Source organism: Salmo salar, chromosome 01, assembly GCF_965601325.2.
Source record: "Salmo salar chromosome 01, fSalSal1, whole genome shotgun sequence".
Taxonomy (NCBI): domain Eukaryota; kingdom Metazoa; phylum Chordata; class Actinopteri; order Salmoniformes; family Salmonidae; genus Salmo; species Salmo salar.
Genome location: NC_138291.1, coordinates 99,876,513 through 99,893,506, shown reverse-complemented (window position 1 = coordinate 99,893,506; position 16,994 = coordinate 99,876,513). Strand labels below are relative to the sequence as shown.

Sequence of the window (16,994 nt, the reverse complement as noted above, 5' to 3'; positions counted from 1 at the left end):
GGTAGGCTGGTTGGAGTGTTTATCCGCCCCAAACATTTATAAAAACGTTAGGTAGGTATACAAATCTGAGTTTGCTGAACAACCTTATGTCAAATTTTGGGTAGGTCTGCTCATTCTCATGTCCTGTTTTTAGTGGGGCTATTGCCAACATATGACATTTAAAACTTCCTTGTTGTATTGAATATGACACTGAATTCTTAATAGAGATAAACACATTTGTATAGATATTATAAGAATATGACTTGTTTTCAGTGGTGCAAATTCCACTGGGGACGGGGGGGACATGGAATGTGATACAAAAAAAGGCGACAGTGTGTTTTAGGACCATGCGGACTGTTTGGAGTGTTTATCCAACTGGATAAAAAATAATGTATATAAACCAAAATTGTGCCCCTGCTTGTTTTAATAAATTTTTGGGCCAAAACGAGAAATATGAGTTATTTGGTTTGTAGTTGGCCAGTGTTTCCCAAACTCGGGCCTCGGGAACCCAAGAGGCTCACATTTAGTTTTTTACCCTAACAAAACTCAGCTGATTCAAATAATTAACTAAGCTTCAATTATTTGAATCAGCTGTGTAGTGCTAGGGCAAAAAAACAAAATATGCACCCCCTGGGATCCCGAGGAAACTCTGTAGTAGGCCTATGAATTGTCAAAATCACACACGCTGGTGATCTCCCGCCCACTTTTCCTATCTGCATAGCTGGAGGCTGGGGTAATGGTGCGTTCAAGACGACTTGGAACTCGGAACTATTAAAATCTACGACCTCCGTCATCTGTGCGTTCAAGCAAGTGGGAACTCTGGGGAAAAAAACGATTTCCGATTGGTCATCGAACTCGTAAATACAAGTCGGAAACTCGCCCATCCTCCTAGAGCTCCTACGTCCCCGAGCTGAAGATTAATGACGTCACGAGGTCGTTTTTTTCGAGTTCCAAGTTGTCGTGAACGAAATTTAAATTCCGTATTCTTGCCACTAGTTTCATACTAGCCTACGTCGCTGATATTACCAGGAGAACGCAGTGTCATGGTCAGTCTATTATTCCCATTCTACCAGCTATAATAACCTCATGGAAAAGGTAGAGAGGTTACGAGGTAAGATTAAATGTAGCCTATATTGTTCAAACGTTTCAGACAGAAATAGCCAACAAAAAAATCGGCTTTCACATCATCCCTGTTATAGTCAAACTTTGGGGGTGGGATGATTGCGAATGTGTCGTCTGTCGTGTGTGACAACTGTATTTAGGTTGCTAGTGGTTTTTCATTTTTACGTTTATAGAGCAGGTTTAATTTGACTCGACTTTACTTCATTCTGCTATCTCCTTGCGAGTCGCAACTTTGTTTCGAGTATGTGGTCGTCGCGAATGTCGTGGCTACAGTCAGTAGCTATATGTGTGGTGTTTTAATGTTGTTTTGGTGATGCACACGGTGATACAGGTCACGCAAAGCGTGAGGTCCTCTACGATGAGAGCCTAGTGCAGTCTACCGATTTTCACAAGGCTTTTGTATTTCTTAACTGTGTATCAAGGATTTTTCTAGTAAACCGAGGGAGGCATTTGTATGATTACGCTATTTGTACGACTATTATAGTTAACTTACAAGTGTGTTTTGTCAATAGGATATTTCAGAACTGATATCTGCTTGTCAGTGCGTGGTATATGATGGGGATAGATGAGGCATGTTTAGTGGCAGCGTGACAGTTACATTTTTTTAAATAAATGTTAAGTATGATTTTTGTCAGGCATGTAGGCAAGTCATGCATTCAGAAACGTGGTAAAAACGTGTATTTTTTAAATGTATTTTATTTTGCACATTGTATTTGAATGAACATGCCAAGCCAAGAGGTGAATGAACCTGTGCATCACCTGCATGTAGCATATGGCATAATCATCAACTTCTCTCTTTTCCCTTGTATTCTGTGTCTGACAGGTAATCTGAGAGTGAAAATATCTTCAGAAGATTGTGTTTCCCAGCTGATGAGGACTGGCTGAGGATGATGAAGATGATACAGGGGACACCCCAGCAGTATCAGGGGCTGCAGGGACCTCTGTGATTGTTGACCCTACCTCATCCCTGATCTCCCCAGCTCTGCAGTGGCTCACCATGGCCACTCGGAGGACACCCTTAGTCCAAACCAGCTTGGTCAAAGACTTTAACCACTTCATTACCTGCTACCTGTGCAGAGGTTACCTGATCAAACCCACCACGGTCACTGAGTGCCTGCACACATGTAAGACACACACCCTGTACTTCTCCATCTGTCTTTCAATTCAAGGGCTTTATTGGCATTGGAAACATATGTTAACATTGCCAAAGCAAGTGAAGAAGATAATAAACAATACAAATTGACAGTAAACATTACACTCACAGAAGTTCCAAAATAATAAAGACATGTCATATTGTGTGTGTAACAATGTGAAAATAAATATGGGTTGTATTTACAATGGTGTTTGTTCTTCACTGGTTGCCCTCTTGTGGCAACATGACACAAATCTTGCTGCTGTGATGGCACGACGTGATATTTTACCCAGTAGATATGGGAGTTTATCAAAATTGGGTTTGTTTTCAAATTCTTTGGCTTTGTGTAATCTGAGGGAAATATGTCTCTAATATTGTCATACATTTGGCATGAGGTTAGGAAGTGCAGCTCAGTGTCCACATAGCCTGTCTTCTCTTGAGAGCCAGGTCTGCCTACGTCGGCCTTTCTCAATAGCAAGGCTATGCTTACTGAGTCTGTACATAGTTAAAGCTTTCCTTAAGTTTGGGTCAGTCATTCTGCCACTGTGTAATCTCTGTTTAGGGCCAAGTAGCATTCTTGTTTGCTCTGTTTTTTTGTTAATTCTTTCCAATGTGTCAAGTAATTATTTTTGTTTTCTCATGATTTGGTTGGGTTTAATTGTGTTGCTGTCCTAGGGCTCTGTGGGGTGTGTTTGAACAGAGCCCCAGGACCAGCTTGCTTAGGGGACTCTTCTCCAGGTTCATCTCACTGTAGGTAATGGCTTTGTTATGGAAGGTTTGGGAATCGCTTCCTTTTAGGTGGTTGTAGAATTTAACGGCTCTTTTCTGGATTTTATGGATTTTGAGAAATATAGGGTATCGGCCTAATTCTGCTCTGCATGCATTATTTGGTGTTTTACGTTGTACACTGAGGATATTTTTGCAGAATTCTGCATGCAGAGTCTCAATATGGGGTTTGTCCCATTTTGTGAATTCTTGGTTGGTGAGCGGACCCCAGACCTCGCAACCATAAAGGGCAATGGGTTCTATAACTGATTCAAGTAATTTTTTCCAGATCCTAATTGTTATGTCGAATTTGTTTCTTTTGATGTTTCCTTGTCTCTCAGCTCGTACACAGCTTTGTGGAAGTTACCTTTGGCGTTGATGTTTAGGCCAAGGTATGTGTTTTTTTAATTAAAAAACATTTTTTTTTTTGCTCTAAGGCAACGGTGTCTAGATGGAATTTGTGGTCCTGGTGACTGGACCTTTTTTGGAACACCATTATTTTTGTCTTACTGAGATTTATTGCCAGGGCCCAGGTCTGGCAGAATCTGTGCGGAAGCTATAGGTGCTGCTGTAGGCCCTCCTTGATTGGGGCCAGAAGCACCAGCAAACAGTAGACCTTTGACTTCAGATTCTAGTAGGGTGAGGCCGGGTGCTGCAGACTGTTCTAGTGCCCTTGCCAATTCGTTGATATATGTTGAAGAGGGTAGGGCTTAATCTGCATCCCTGTCTCACCCCACGGTCCTGTAGAAAGAAATTTTTGATTTTTGCCAATTTTAACCACACACTTGTTTGTGAACATGGATTTTATGTTGTATGTTTTTCCCCCAGTACCACTTTCCATCAATTTGTTTTGCAGACCCTCATGTCAAATTGAGCCAAAGGCTTTTTTGAAATCAACAAAGCATGAGAAGACTTTGCCTTTGTTTTGGTTTGTTTGTCAATTAGGGTGTGGAGGGTGAAGACATGGTCTGTCGTACGGTAATTTGGTAAAAAGCCAATTTGACATTTGCTCAGTACATTGTTTTCACTGAGCAAATGTATGAGTCTGCCGTTAATGATAATGCAGATGATTTCCAAGGTTGCTGATGACGCATATCCCACAGTAGTTATTGGGGTTAAATTTGTCTCCACTTTTGTGGATTGGGGTGATCAGTCCTTAGTTCCAAATATCAGGGAAGATGCCAGAGCTAAGGATGTTAGTTTTAGTATAGCCAATTGTATATTTGATCATTTCATTGAGGATACTATCAACACCACAGGCTTTTTGGGTTGGAGGGTTTGTATTTTGTCCTGTAGTTCATTCAAATGTAATTGGATAATGCAGTGGGTTCTGGTAGTCTTTAATAGTTCATTCTAATATTTTGTATTTGATCATGTATATATTTTTGCTATTTGTTCTCTGTTATAGGGCCAAAAAAACTGGAGAAGTGGTTTACCCATACATCTCCATTTTGGATAGATAATTCTTCGTGTTGATTCTTCAATTACTTTGAGAATTTCTGACGTGCTCTTTTTTCTTTTTCCGTAGTGTATGTCTGTATTGTTTTAGTGATTCACCATAGTGAATGTGTAGACTTAGGTTTTCTGGGCCTCTATGTTTTTGGTTGGATAGTTTTCTCTTTCTTTGGGTTTTTGCATTCTTCATCAAACCATTTCATTGTTGTTAATTTTCTTCGTTTCTTTTTTTTTTATTTTTTTTTTTGATTGGATAGGGAAGCTGAGAGGTCAAATATTCCATTTAGATTTTCTTCTGCCTTGTTTACACCTTCGCTATTATAGTGGAATGTTTTGTCCAGGAAGTTGTCTAAAAGGGATTTAATTTGTTGTTGCCAAATTGTTTTTTTGGCAGGTTTCCTTCCGTCTATAGCATTTCTTAATATTATTTCTCTGCTCTGAGTTTTCTTTTCACTGTACTGTCTTAATTTGATCCCTGCTGTGCAGCAGGAAATGCAAACTTGAAGTGTATTCAAGGTTTAAAAAGGCTTCAAAACTTAATTTCCGCTAATGTGTATCAAAAATATATCAACCCCTACTAAAATGTCCATTAATTATCATCCACCTAATAATTCATATGCTGAATTATTTTCCTGCTATGAGGAAACTGGTCAAATTAAAATATTTAATCTGCAAGTCTAACTTTCTATTGCTTCCTTCCTTCTGTGTCCTCTCATTCCATCCTCTCCCAAAGACTCTAAGCATCTTACATTATGTAATAGGATTTTTCTTGTTTTCCAGTTTGTAAGAGCTGCATCATCCAGCACTTTGAAGACAGTAATGACTGTCCCAAATGTGGCATTCAAGTCCATGAAACGAACCCTCTAGAGATGCTAAGGTACGGCACATACAAACGTAGTCCTCCACTAGCTCTGACCATCTGACAAACAACAAGCTAACAGCAAACATTTAGCCTTCACTTTGCTTTGAATACTGCAAGTGCACTGTCAACACAAACCACTGCTTCCTCTTTATCTTTACCATTCCTCTCACATCTTCACTGATCCTCTCCTTCTTCTGAGGTTGGACAATACTCTTGAGGAAATCATTTTCAAGCTTGTGCCTGGATTACGAGAAAGTGAGTTCTCGTCAACTAGGAAAAACCAAGATATATTTCTTAATGATATCCCAGTCAAAGTCAATCATTTCAGTCACTCTTTGGGAGAGTCATTAGATGTAGTGGGACTGAAATGACCTTATATATCCTCTTTTCTTTATGATTGTGTGTTGACCAGAAGAGGGACAGCAGGAGATTGATTTCTGGAGGAAGAATAAGTCAAAAGAAAATTCACAAGGTATGGGATTAGTCTCAATTAACAAGGTCGCTCTTACAAATTGTGCTGGGTCTTACTGTAAAATGTAATAATTATGTTATTTCACATTAGTAGAGTAAATAATATACTCTGAACAAAAATATAAATGCAACATCATATTTGATTTGCCACAAGCCGAATACAACAGACCTTACCGTGAAATTTTAAGAAAAAATGTACTAAATAAACTAAAGAATAAAAAGTAACACAGGACAATAACGAGGCTATATACAGAGGGCACCGGTACCGAGTCAATGTGCGGGGGTACAGGTTAGTCGAGGTAATTTGTACATGTAGGTAGGGGTAAAGTTACTATGCATAGATAATAATAGTAAACATGCAACAATTTCAGATTTCACTGAGTTCATATAAGGAAATGTGTCAATTGAAATAAATGAATTGGGCCATAATCTATGGATTTCACATTACTGAGAATACAGATATGCATCTGTTGGACACATAACTTTAAAAAAAAGTAGGGGCGTGGATTAAAAAAAAGTCAGTATCTGGTGTGACCACCATTTGCCTCACGCAGCACGACACATCTCCTTCGCATAGAGTTGATCAGGCTGTTGAATGTGTCCTGTGGAATGTTGTTCCACTCTTCTTCAATGGCTGTGTGAAGTTGCTGGATTTTGGCAGGAATTGGAACACAATGTCCTACACGTTGATACAGAGCATCCCAAACATGCTCAATGGGTGACAGGTCTGGTGGTGAGTATGCAGGCCCTGGAAGAACTGGGACATTTTCATCTTCCAGAAATGTGTACAGATCCTTGCGACATGTGGCTGTGCATTATCATGCAGAAACATGAGGTGATGGCGGCGGATGAATGGCATGACAATGGGCCTCAGGATCTCGTCACGGTATCTCTGCATTCAAATTGCCATTGATAAAATACAATTGTATTCATTGTCCGTAGCTTATGCCTGCCTACCATAACCCCACCGCCACCATGGGGCACTCTGTTCACAATGTTGACATCAGCAAACCGGTCTCCCACATGACGCAATACACATGGTCTGCAGTTGTGAGGCCGGTTGGACGTACTGCCAAATTCTGTAAAATGACAGAGGCGGCTTATGGTAGGGAAATAAACCTTAAATTCTCTGGCAACAGCTCTAGTGAACATTCCTGCAGTCACCAGCCAATTGCATACTCCCTCAACTTGAGAAATCTCTCATTGTGTTGCGACACAACTGCACATTTTAGTGGCCTTTTATTGTCCCCAGCACAAGGTGCACCTGTGTAATGATCATGCTGTTTAATCAGCTTCTTGATATGTCACACCTGTCAGGTGGATGGATTTTCTTGGCAAAGGAGAAATGCTCACTAACAGAAATGTAAGCATTTGTACACAACATTTGAGAGAAGCTTTTTTTGTGTATGGAACATGTCTGGGATCTGTTATTTCAGCTCATAAATGTTGCATTTCTATTTTTATTCCATGTAAATATAATTTAGAATAATTTTATCCTGCCAATTTTGATTTAGAAGTGAGTAATCCAAATTTCAGTTGATTTTAATTAAATTTTAGAATAAATAGTAAACCATGCAAGGGTGCCAAAGTAATTGACCTTATCTCTACAATGGCTTGCCAAGGGAGGTGAATACTTTTGTATTTTTCCTATTTTGTTGCCTTACAACCTGGAATAACAATAGATTTTTTTTTGGGGGGGGGGGGGGGGTTGTCATTTGATTTACACAACATGCCTACCACTTTGAAGATGGTAATTTTTTTTTGTGTGTTACAAACAAGAAATAAGACAAACTGAATTTGAGCGTGCATACTATTCACCCCCCCCCCCCCAAGGCAATACTTTGTAGAGCCACCTTTTACAGGAATTACAGCTGCAAGTCTCTTGGGGTATGTCTCTATAAGCTGGGCACATCTAGCCACTGGGATTTTAGCCTATTCTTCAAGGCAAAACTGCTCCAGTTCCTTCAAGTTGGATGGGTTCCGCTGGTGTACAGCAATCTTTAAGTCATACCACAGATTATCAATTGGATTGAGGACTGGGCTTTGACTAGGCCATTCCAAGACATTTAAATGTTTCCCCTTAAACCACTCGAGTGTTGCTTCAGCAGTATGCTTAGTGTCATTGTCCTGCTGGAAGGTGAAGCTCCATCCCAGTCTCAAATCTCTGGAAGACGATGTCCCTCAAGAATTTCCCTGTATTTAGCGGCATCCATTTTTCCTTCAATTCCCAGTCCCTGCTGATGGAAAAACATCCCCACAGCATGATGCTGCCACCACCATGCTTCACTGTGGGAATGGCATTCTCGGAGTGATGAGAGGTGTTGGGTTTGCGCCAGACATAGTGTTTTCCTTGATGGCCAAAAAGTTTAGTCTCATATGACCATAGTACCTTCTTCCATGTTTTCAGGGAGTCTCCCACATGCCTTTTGGCGAACACCAAACATGTTTGCTTTTTTTCTTTAAGCAATGGCTTTTTCTCTGGCCACTCTTCCGTAAAGCCCAGCTCTGTGGAGTGTACGTCTTAAAGTGGTCCTATGGACAGATACTCCAATCTCTGCTGTGGAGCTTTGCAGCTCCTTCAGGGTTATCTTTGATCTCTTTGTTGCCTCTCTGATTAATGCCCTCCTTGCCTGGTCTGTGAGTTTTGGCTGGTCTGTGAGTAATCTTATTAAATACTTTTTTCTTTACATAGTTGAATCTGCTGACAACAAAATCACACAAAAATAATCAATGGAAATCCAATTTATCAACCCATGGAGGTCTGGATTTGGAGTCACACTCAAAATTAAAGTGGAAAACCACACTACAGGCTGATCCAACTTTGATGTAATGTCCTTAAAACAAGTCAAAATGAGGCTCAGTAGTGTGTGGCCTCCACGTACCTGAATGACCTCCCTACAACGCCTGGGCATGCTCCTCATGCTAGAGGATGTTGCAGGCAGCAGAACGTTCTCCACGGCGTCTCCAGACTCTGTCACGTCTGTCACATGTGCTCAGTGTGAACCTGCTTTCATCTGTGAAGAGCACAGGGCGCCAGTGGCGAATTTGCCAGTCTTGGTGTTCTCTGGCAAATGCCAAATGTCCTGCACGGTGTTGGGCTGTAAGCACAACCCCCACCTGTGGACATCGGGCCCTCATACCACCCTCATGGAGTCTGTTTCTGACCGTTTGAGCAGACACATGCACATTTGTGGCCTGCTGGAGGTCATTTTGCAGGGCTCTGGCAGTGCTCCTCCTGCTCCTCCTTGCACAAAGGCGGAGGTAGCGGTCCTGCTGCTGGGTTGTTGCCCTCCTATGGCCTCCTCCACGTCTCCTGATGTACTGGCCTGTCTCCTGGTAGCGCCTCCATGCTCTGGACACTACGCTGACAGACACAGCAAACCTTCTTGCCACAGCTCGCATTGATGTGCCATCCTGGATGAGCTGCACTACCTGAGCCACTTGTGTGGGTTGTAGACTCCATCTCATGCTACCACTAGAGTGAAAGCACCGCCAGCATTCAAAGTGAACAAAACATCAGCCAGGAAGCATAGGAACTGAGAAGTGGTCTGTGGTCACCACCTGCAGAACCGCTCCTTTATTGGGGGTGTCTTGCTAATTGCCTATAATTTCCACCTGTTGTCGATTCCATTTGCACAACAGCATGTGACATTTATTGTCAATCAGTGTTGCTTCCTAAGTGGACAGTTTGATTTCACAGAAGTGTGATTGACTTGGAGTTACGTTGTTGTTTAAGTGTTCCCTTTATTTTTTTGAGCAGTGTATATTGAGAACATGTGACACTTAGATTGCGCACAGGTGGACTTTATTTAACAAATTTTGTGACTTCTGAAGGTAATTGGTTGCACCAGATCTTATTTAGGGGCTTCATAGCAAAGGGGGTGATTACATATGCATGCACAACCTTTCAGTTTTTTATTTAGTTGAATTATTTTAAACAAGTAATTTTTAAAAATTTCACTTCACCACTTTGGACTATTTTGTGTATGTCCATTACATGAAATCCAAATAAAAATCAATTTAAATTACAGGTTGTAATGCAACAAAATAGGAAAATCGCCAAGGGGGATGTGTGGGTTTGGGTTGTTCAATAATACGAGGCTGTAATGTGGTGTATATTTTTGTTCTGTGTGTGTGTGTGTGTGTGTGTGTGTGTGTGTGTGTGTGTGTGTGTGTGTGTGTGTGTGTGTGTGTGTGTGTGTGTGTGTGTGTGTGTGTGTGTGTGTGTGTGTGTGTACTGTATATACAGTGCCTTCGGAAAGTATTCAGACTCCTTGACTTTTTACACATTTTGTTAGGTTACAGCCTTATTCTAAAATTGATTAAACAAATGTTTTTCAACAAAGTATCCTTTAGTCCAGGCCTGGGCAATTCCAGTCCTCAGGGGACTGATTGGTGTCCCACTTTTCCCCCATCCCTAGCAAACACAGCTGATTTTAAACTAATTGCATTCTGAACTGAAGATCATGATTAGTTGATTAATGGAGTCAGGTGTGTTAGCTGGGACTGGGGCAAACGTGTGACACCGAGGACTGGAGTTGCCCAGTCCTGCTTTAGTCAGTACTTTGTTGAAGCACCTTTGGCATTGATTACATCCTCAAGTCTTCGTGGGAATGACGCTACAAGCTTGGCACATCTGTATTTGGGGACTTCCTCCCATTCTTCTCTGCAGATCCTCTCAAGCTCTGTCAGGTTGGATGGGTAGCATTGCTGCACAGCGATTTTCAGGTTTCTCCAGAGATGTTTGATCGGGTTCAAGTCCGGCTCTGGCTGGGCCACTCGAGGACATTCAGAGACTTGTTCCGAAGCTGCTCTTGCGTTTTCTTGGCTGTGTGCATAGGGTCGTTGTCCTGTTGGAAGGTGAACAGTCTGAGATCCTGAGTGCTCTGGAGCAGGTTTTCATCAAGGATCTCTCTGGTACCCTTCCCCAGATCTGTGCCTTGACACAATCCTCTCTCGGAGCTCTATGGACAATTCCTTCGACCTCATGGCTTGGTTTTTGCTCTAGACAGGTGTGTGACTTTCCAAGTCATGTCCAATCAATTTAATTTACCATAGGTGGACTCCAATCAAGTTGTTGAAACATCTCAACAATGATCAATGGAAACAGGATGCACCTGAGCTCAATTTCAAGTCTCATAGTAAAGGGTCTGAATACTTATGCAAATAAGTTTTCTTTTGTAATTTTTTTATACATTTCTAACAGTTTCTAAAATCCTCTTTTTGCTTTTTCATTATGGGGTATTGTGTGTAGGTTTCTGAGGATTATTTCTTTAATCATCTTTATATTACGGCTGTTACGTAACAATGTGGAAAAGGTGAAGGGGTCTGAATACTTTCCAAATGCACTGTGTGTATATATATTGTACATATTACTTCTCTCTGCCCAGATTGCTAGTATGATCTCCTAAAATCACCTGTGCTCTGCTATCCCACAGGAGACGGCCGTGGGTCTAAGAAGCTTGGGCTCAGTGATGAGGATGGTGATGAAGATGACCAGGATTACCACAGGAGCGACCCCCAGATAGCCATCTGCCTCGACTGTCTCCACAACAATGGCTATGCTGCAGACAACACAGTGAAGGTATGTGTTTGAATCATTTTCCTCTTCCGATGGGAGTGTTTCTTTCAATATGCTCAGGCGGCCAGTTCTGGTATTCTGTACTGTGTGTTCTATCTGAATGTAACATGGCCATACTCCTGTTATTTACCCCAGTGTTTAATGAAGAAGTTCATTCATTGCTCTAGTCGAGTCACGGTGGGAACCATCAAGAAGTTTCTCAGTCTAAAGTTAAAGCTTTCTAGCTCTTGTGAGGTAAGACCGCAACTACTGTTTTTATATTATAATGTACAGTGACTTCACTTTTATTTTGATGATGGGTTTAGAAAAGGGAATAATGTAAATAACGTGCCTTTTGTGTTTTCTTGCGCATTTGTTGTTTTGTGTGTCCAGGGTCATCTGGCAATTCTGGTAAATGCCAGATGGGCTGGATCATTTTTGTAGTTGGGTGGGCTGGTCAGAGTTGACACACACACACATATATATATTTCTTCTTCTTAATATTATTATAACGTACAAATGCATTCATGAAGTATTCAGACCCCTTCCCTTTTTCCACATTTTGTTAAGTTACATCCTTATTCTAAAATGGATTAAACATATTTATTTTTCTCGGCAATCTACACACAATACCCTATCATGGCAAAGCGAAAACAGAAATACCTTATTTACATAAGTATTCAGCCCCTTTACTATGAGACTTTAAATTGAGCTCAGGTGCATGCTGTTTCCATTGATCAGCCTTGAAATGTTTCTACAACTCGATTGGAGTACACCCATAGTAAATTCAATTGATTGGACATGATTTGGAAAGGCACACACCTGTCTATGTAAGTTCCCAGCCTCCCGAGTGGCCCAACGGTCTAAGGTCTACAGATCCGGATTCGATCCCGGGCTGTCGCGCAGCCGGCCGTGACCGAGAGTCCCATGAGACGGCACACAATTGGCCCAGCGTCGTCCAGGTTAGGGGAGGGTTTGGGTGGCTAGGATGTCCTTGTCCCATCGCGCTCTAGCAACTCCTTGTGTTGCGGCCGGACGCATGGACGCTAACTTCAGTCGTCAGCTGTACGGTGTGTTCTCCAACACATTGGTGTGGCTGGCTTCCGGGTTAAGCAGGCAGTGTGTCAAGAAGCAGTGCGGCTTGGCGGGGTCGTGTTTCGGAGGACGCATGGATCTTGACCTTCGCCACTCCAGAGTCCGTACGGCAGTTGCAGCAATGGGACAAGACTGTGACTACCAATTTGGATATCACAAAATTGGGAAGAAAAGGGGGTAAAAAGTAACACAAAAAAATTAATAAAATCGATAGATACAGTGCATGTCAGAGCAAAAACCAAGCTATTAGGTCGAAGGAATTGTCCGTAGAGCTCCGAGAGGATTGTGTCGAGGCACAGATTTTGCAGCATTTTTGGTCCCCAAGAACATAGTGGCCTCCAATCTTAAATGGAAGATGTTTGGAACCACCAAGAGCTGGCCGCCCGGCCAAACTGAACCTCAAGGAGGTGACCAAGAACCTGATGGTCACTCTGACAGAGCTCCAGAGTTCCTCTGTGGAGAAGGGAGAATCTTCGAGAAAGACAAACATCTCTGTAGCATTCCACCAATCAGGCCTTTATGGCACAGTGGCCAGACAGAAGCCACTCCTCAGTAAAAGGCACATGACAACCCGTTTGGAGTTTGCTAAAAGGCACCTAAAGACTCCAACCATGAGCAACAAGATTCTCTGGTCTGATGGAACCAAGATTTAACTATTTGGCCTGAATGCCAAGTGTCACATCTGGAGGAAATATGGCACCATCCCTACGGTGAAGCATGGTAGTGGCAGCATAATGCTGTGGGGATGTTTTTCAGCGTCAGGTACTGGGAGACTAGTCAGGATTGAGGCAAAGCTGAACGGAACAAAGTACAGAGAGATCCTTGATGAAAACCTACTCCAGAGCGCTCAGGATCTCAGACTGGGGCAAAGGTTCACCTTCCAACTGGACAACAACCCTAAGCAAACAGCCAAGCCAACGCAGGAGGGGCTTCGGGACAAACTTCTGAATGTCCTTGAGTGGCCCAGCCAGGCCCTGGACCTGATCGAACATCTCTGGAGAGACCTGAAGATGTATGTGTAGCAACACTCCCCATCCAACCTGACAGAACTTGAGAGGATCTGCAGAGAAGAATGGGAGAAACTCCCCAAATACACGTGTGCCAAGCTTCTAGCGTCATACCCAAGAAGACTCGAGGCTGTAATCGCTGCCAAAGGTGCTTCAACAAAGTACTTAGTAAAGGGTCTGAATACTTATGTAAATGTGCTATTTCCATTTTATTTTATTAATTAGCAAACATTTCTAAAAACTCATTTTTGCTTTGTCATTATGTGCTATTGTGTGTAGATTGATGAAGGAAAAAAAAAAACTTTTAATCAATTTTAGGATGAGGCTGTAACGGTACAAAATGTGGAAAAAGTTAAAGGGTCTGAATACTTTTCGAAGGCACTGTATATGGCTTAAACAGACATGCAGACAGAACAAGAATAAGCATAGTGACCGCAGAGAAGATGCTGAGGAGACCGATGGACAGCACAACAAAATGGCTAGAGCAGAGGCCCTGTTATAGTGGTGAGTTGTATCTCTAGACAGAGGAACAGTTATAGTGGTGAGTTGTATCTCTAGACAGAGGAACAGTTATAGTGGTGAGTTGGATCTCTAGACAGAGGAACAGTTATAGTGGTGAGTTGGATCTCTAGACAGAGGAACAGTTATAGTGGTGAGTTGGATCTCTAGACAGAGGAACAGTTATAGTGGTGAGTTGGATCTCTAGACAGAGGAACAGTTATAGTGGTGAGTTGGATCTCCAGGCAGAGGAACAGTTATAGTGGTGAGTTGGATAAAAAAAAAGAGGACCATGTCTCGCCAGTCACTGGTACAGAAATGATTGAAAACCACTGTACTGCCAATGTTATGTGTCAGCACTACTGCCTGTGTCTACGTAGGGTCAGGGTGTATGTGTAGGGATGGGGCGTATGTATTAATGGTGACCTGTTGGTGGGGTGGGGGCGTGTGCGGTGATGTGGGCTGGTGTGAATAAAATGCCGGAGCCGAATTCTTGTCCCAGTCCGCCCCTGTGTGTGTCCTCTCTCCCCAGCTGGATGTGCTGTGTAATGGGGAGATCATGGGGAAGGACCACACTCTGGAGTTCATCTACATGACCCGCTGGAGGCTGCACAGTGACAACGTGAGTCTTATGTCATTCCTTCCTGTTCTTTCCTCCACACTCCCCGTCTCATCCAGTTCTTAGGTAACCTCTGTACTTCTCAATGCCAGGTTATTGATCATGTTCTTTCTGGCATGTCTTGACATCTTCCACACCCACCCAAATTCCCAATACACCATGTCCATGTAAAGTATGACATCATACATCTACAGTATAAACATCATGGGATTGTGTTATTGTTATGTCATTTGCTGCTCCTTCCCTGCCCTCCGACCAGCTGTCTTTACCTTCCGTGCCCTCCGACCAGCTGTCTTTATCTTCCGTGTCCTCCGACCAGCTGTCTTTACCTTCCGTGCCCTCTGACCAGCTGTCTTTACCTTCCGTGTCCTCCGACCAGCTGTCTTTACCTTCCGTGCCCTCTGACCAGCTGTCTTTACCTTCCGTGCCCTCTGACCAGCTGTCTTTACCTTCCGTGCCCTCTGACCAGCTGTCTTTACCTTCCGTGCCCTCTGACCAGCTGTCTTTACCTTCCGTGCCCTCTGACCAGCTGTCTTTATCTTCCGTGTCCTCCGACCAGCTGTCTTTACCTTCCGTGCCCTCTGACCAGCTGTCTTTACCTTCCGTGCCCTCTGACCAGCTGTCTTTACCTTCCGTGCCCTCTGACCAGCTGTCTTTACCTTCCGTGCCCTCTGACCAGCTGTCTTTACCTTCCGTGCCCTCTGACCAGCTGTCTTTACCTTCCGTGCCCTCTGACCAGCTGTCTTTACCTTGGCATGTTCAGCTTTAGTTTGTCTGTCTTGTTAGACAACTGTCATTACCAAGGTCAGGCATGGGGGGGGGATTGGACATGTGGGAAACTGGCCATGGTGGGGGAAGACAAAATATAATTATGCCTTAATGAAGGAATATAAACAGTAATCGTAAGCAGTTACAATCAGTCACTTTGCTTTAGAATAAACATCCTGTAGAAATGTATAGAACCCTATACATAAAAACAATGTAGATGATGAGCTCATCACAATTTCATGTACAGAACTGCACACAACCTCACTGTAGGAATATGAGGACATCACCACTGATTACTTGAAGTTGAAGAATTTATGGTTCATCTTCAGTAAAAACTGGTTTTCAAAGTTTCTGGAATCCAGCCTTGCTCTCCTGGGGCTGAAAACAAGTCCTGCAATGCTGAACAGCCTTTCACAGGCAGCTGATGCAGGTAAGGGTGTGTTTAACCTCAGAGACAGGACACGGGGGGGGGGGGGGGGGGGGAACTGGCCATGTCCTCAGAGTATCTAAATGACAGTTCACTGTACCATTTCAGCTAATTATACTACTTCTCAATGCCTTGATGGTTAATGGCAACCATATAAACACTTACAAATAAATCCAGACAGTGTTTTATAGATGCATATCCAGCAAGCCACTAGGAATCATCAATTGCAGGTAAGTATGGACTGACTACAGATAGTTCAGAGAGAAATCATAAAAACATTACTCAATGCTGTGCATCTGAACGTCCAATGCTGCCTCCTGTCTTATTTCAACTGTCAGCCATAGGGATCTGGGATGGTTCACAGGAAAGTGTGTTCTCCTTAAAATACCATCCAGGAAAACTTTGGCTTGAAGTCTGTTGAAGGGGCAGTTTTGTCTCGTGACATCCATTCCTGTGAAATATGGGCCGTTTAAGATGGAATTGCAAAGCTCATTAGTTAAATACGCTCTGCTTGTCAGAACGTGCCAGCATCTACTAGGCTATTTACTTTGCAAGTTGTCTTTTGAATAAACTTGACGGTAACTGAGAATAAACAACACTAATGTCTCTTTCTACACTCTCCTCAGAGATATCCCATGGTCCTGGAGTACAGGCCACGAATAGACTTTGGCTGAACGAATCCCTGGAAGCCTTCATAGACAAACAAAGCAATGACTGGATATACATGCAGCCGAGGCCAGGAACTCTGTCCTTCTAAACATTTCTGAACTTCTCTACATTTGACCATTTATTTTTTCTTTCTCCTTCCGTTTCATTTAGTTGTGACTTTCGTTTCTAAACATTCTGTGTCCTTCGTTGTGGGAACATTCTGTGTCCTTCGTTGTGGGAACATTCTGTGTCCTTCGTTGTGGGAACATTCTGTGTCCTTCGTTGTGGGAACATTCTGTGTCCTTCGTTGTTGAACATTCTGTGTCCTTCGTTGTGGGAACATTCTGTGTCCTTCGTTGTGGGAACATTCTGTGTCCTTCGTTGTGGGAACATTCTGTGTCCTTCGTTGTGGGAACATTCTGTGTCCTTCGTTGTGGGAACATTCTGTGTCCTTCGTTGTGGGAACATTCTGTGACCTTCGTTGTGGGAACATTCTGTGCTTGTGGCCAAAGTGATCTTCAAGACAAGTAACTAAAGACAAGCTTAGCTGAAACATAGGTGTATGAATATATCAAAGTTGTATTTA

General features: G+C 42.7%; 1 protein-coding gene across 1 annotated transcript; it reads left to right on the top strand.

Annotated features, from left to right (window-relative positions):
* Positions 1 to 1,065: 1,065 nt before the first annotated feature.
* Positions 1,066 to 16,434, top strand: LOC106610976 (polycomb group RING finger protein 5-A-like). Its single transcript, XM_014210739.1, has 9 exons — positions 1,066 to 1,090; positions 2,082 to 2,225; positions 5,234 to 5,330; positions 5,515 to 5,570; positions 5,728 to 5,787; positions 11,228 to 11,370; positions 11,503 to 11,601; positions 14,479 to 14,568; positions 16,387 to 16,434. The coding sequence occupies exons 1-9, from the start codon at positions 1,066 to 1,068 to the stop codon at positions 16,432 to 16,434; spliced, it is 762 nt and encodes a 253-aa protein (XP_014066214.1).
* The last annotated feature ends 560 nt before the right edge of the window (positions 16,435 to 16,994 follow it).

What these genes read in the sequence shown, in the direction of transcription:
- LOC106610976 (XM_014210739.1), top strand. Translation starts at nt 1,066, where the DNA reads ATGGAAAAGGTAGAGAGGTTACGAG. An exon ending in TGTGCCTGGATTACGAGAAA is followed by an intron (nt 5,571 to 5,727) that starts GTGAGTTCTCGT and finishes TGTGTTGACCAG; the next exon opens with AAGAGGGACAGCAGGAGATT. An exon ending in GGAGGCTGCACAGTGACAAC is followed by an intron (nt 14,569 to 16,386) that starts GTGAGTCTTATG and finishes CACTCTCCTCAG; the next exon opens with AGATATCCCATGGTCCTGGA.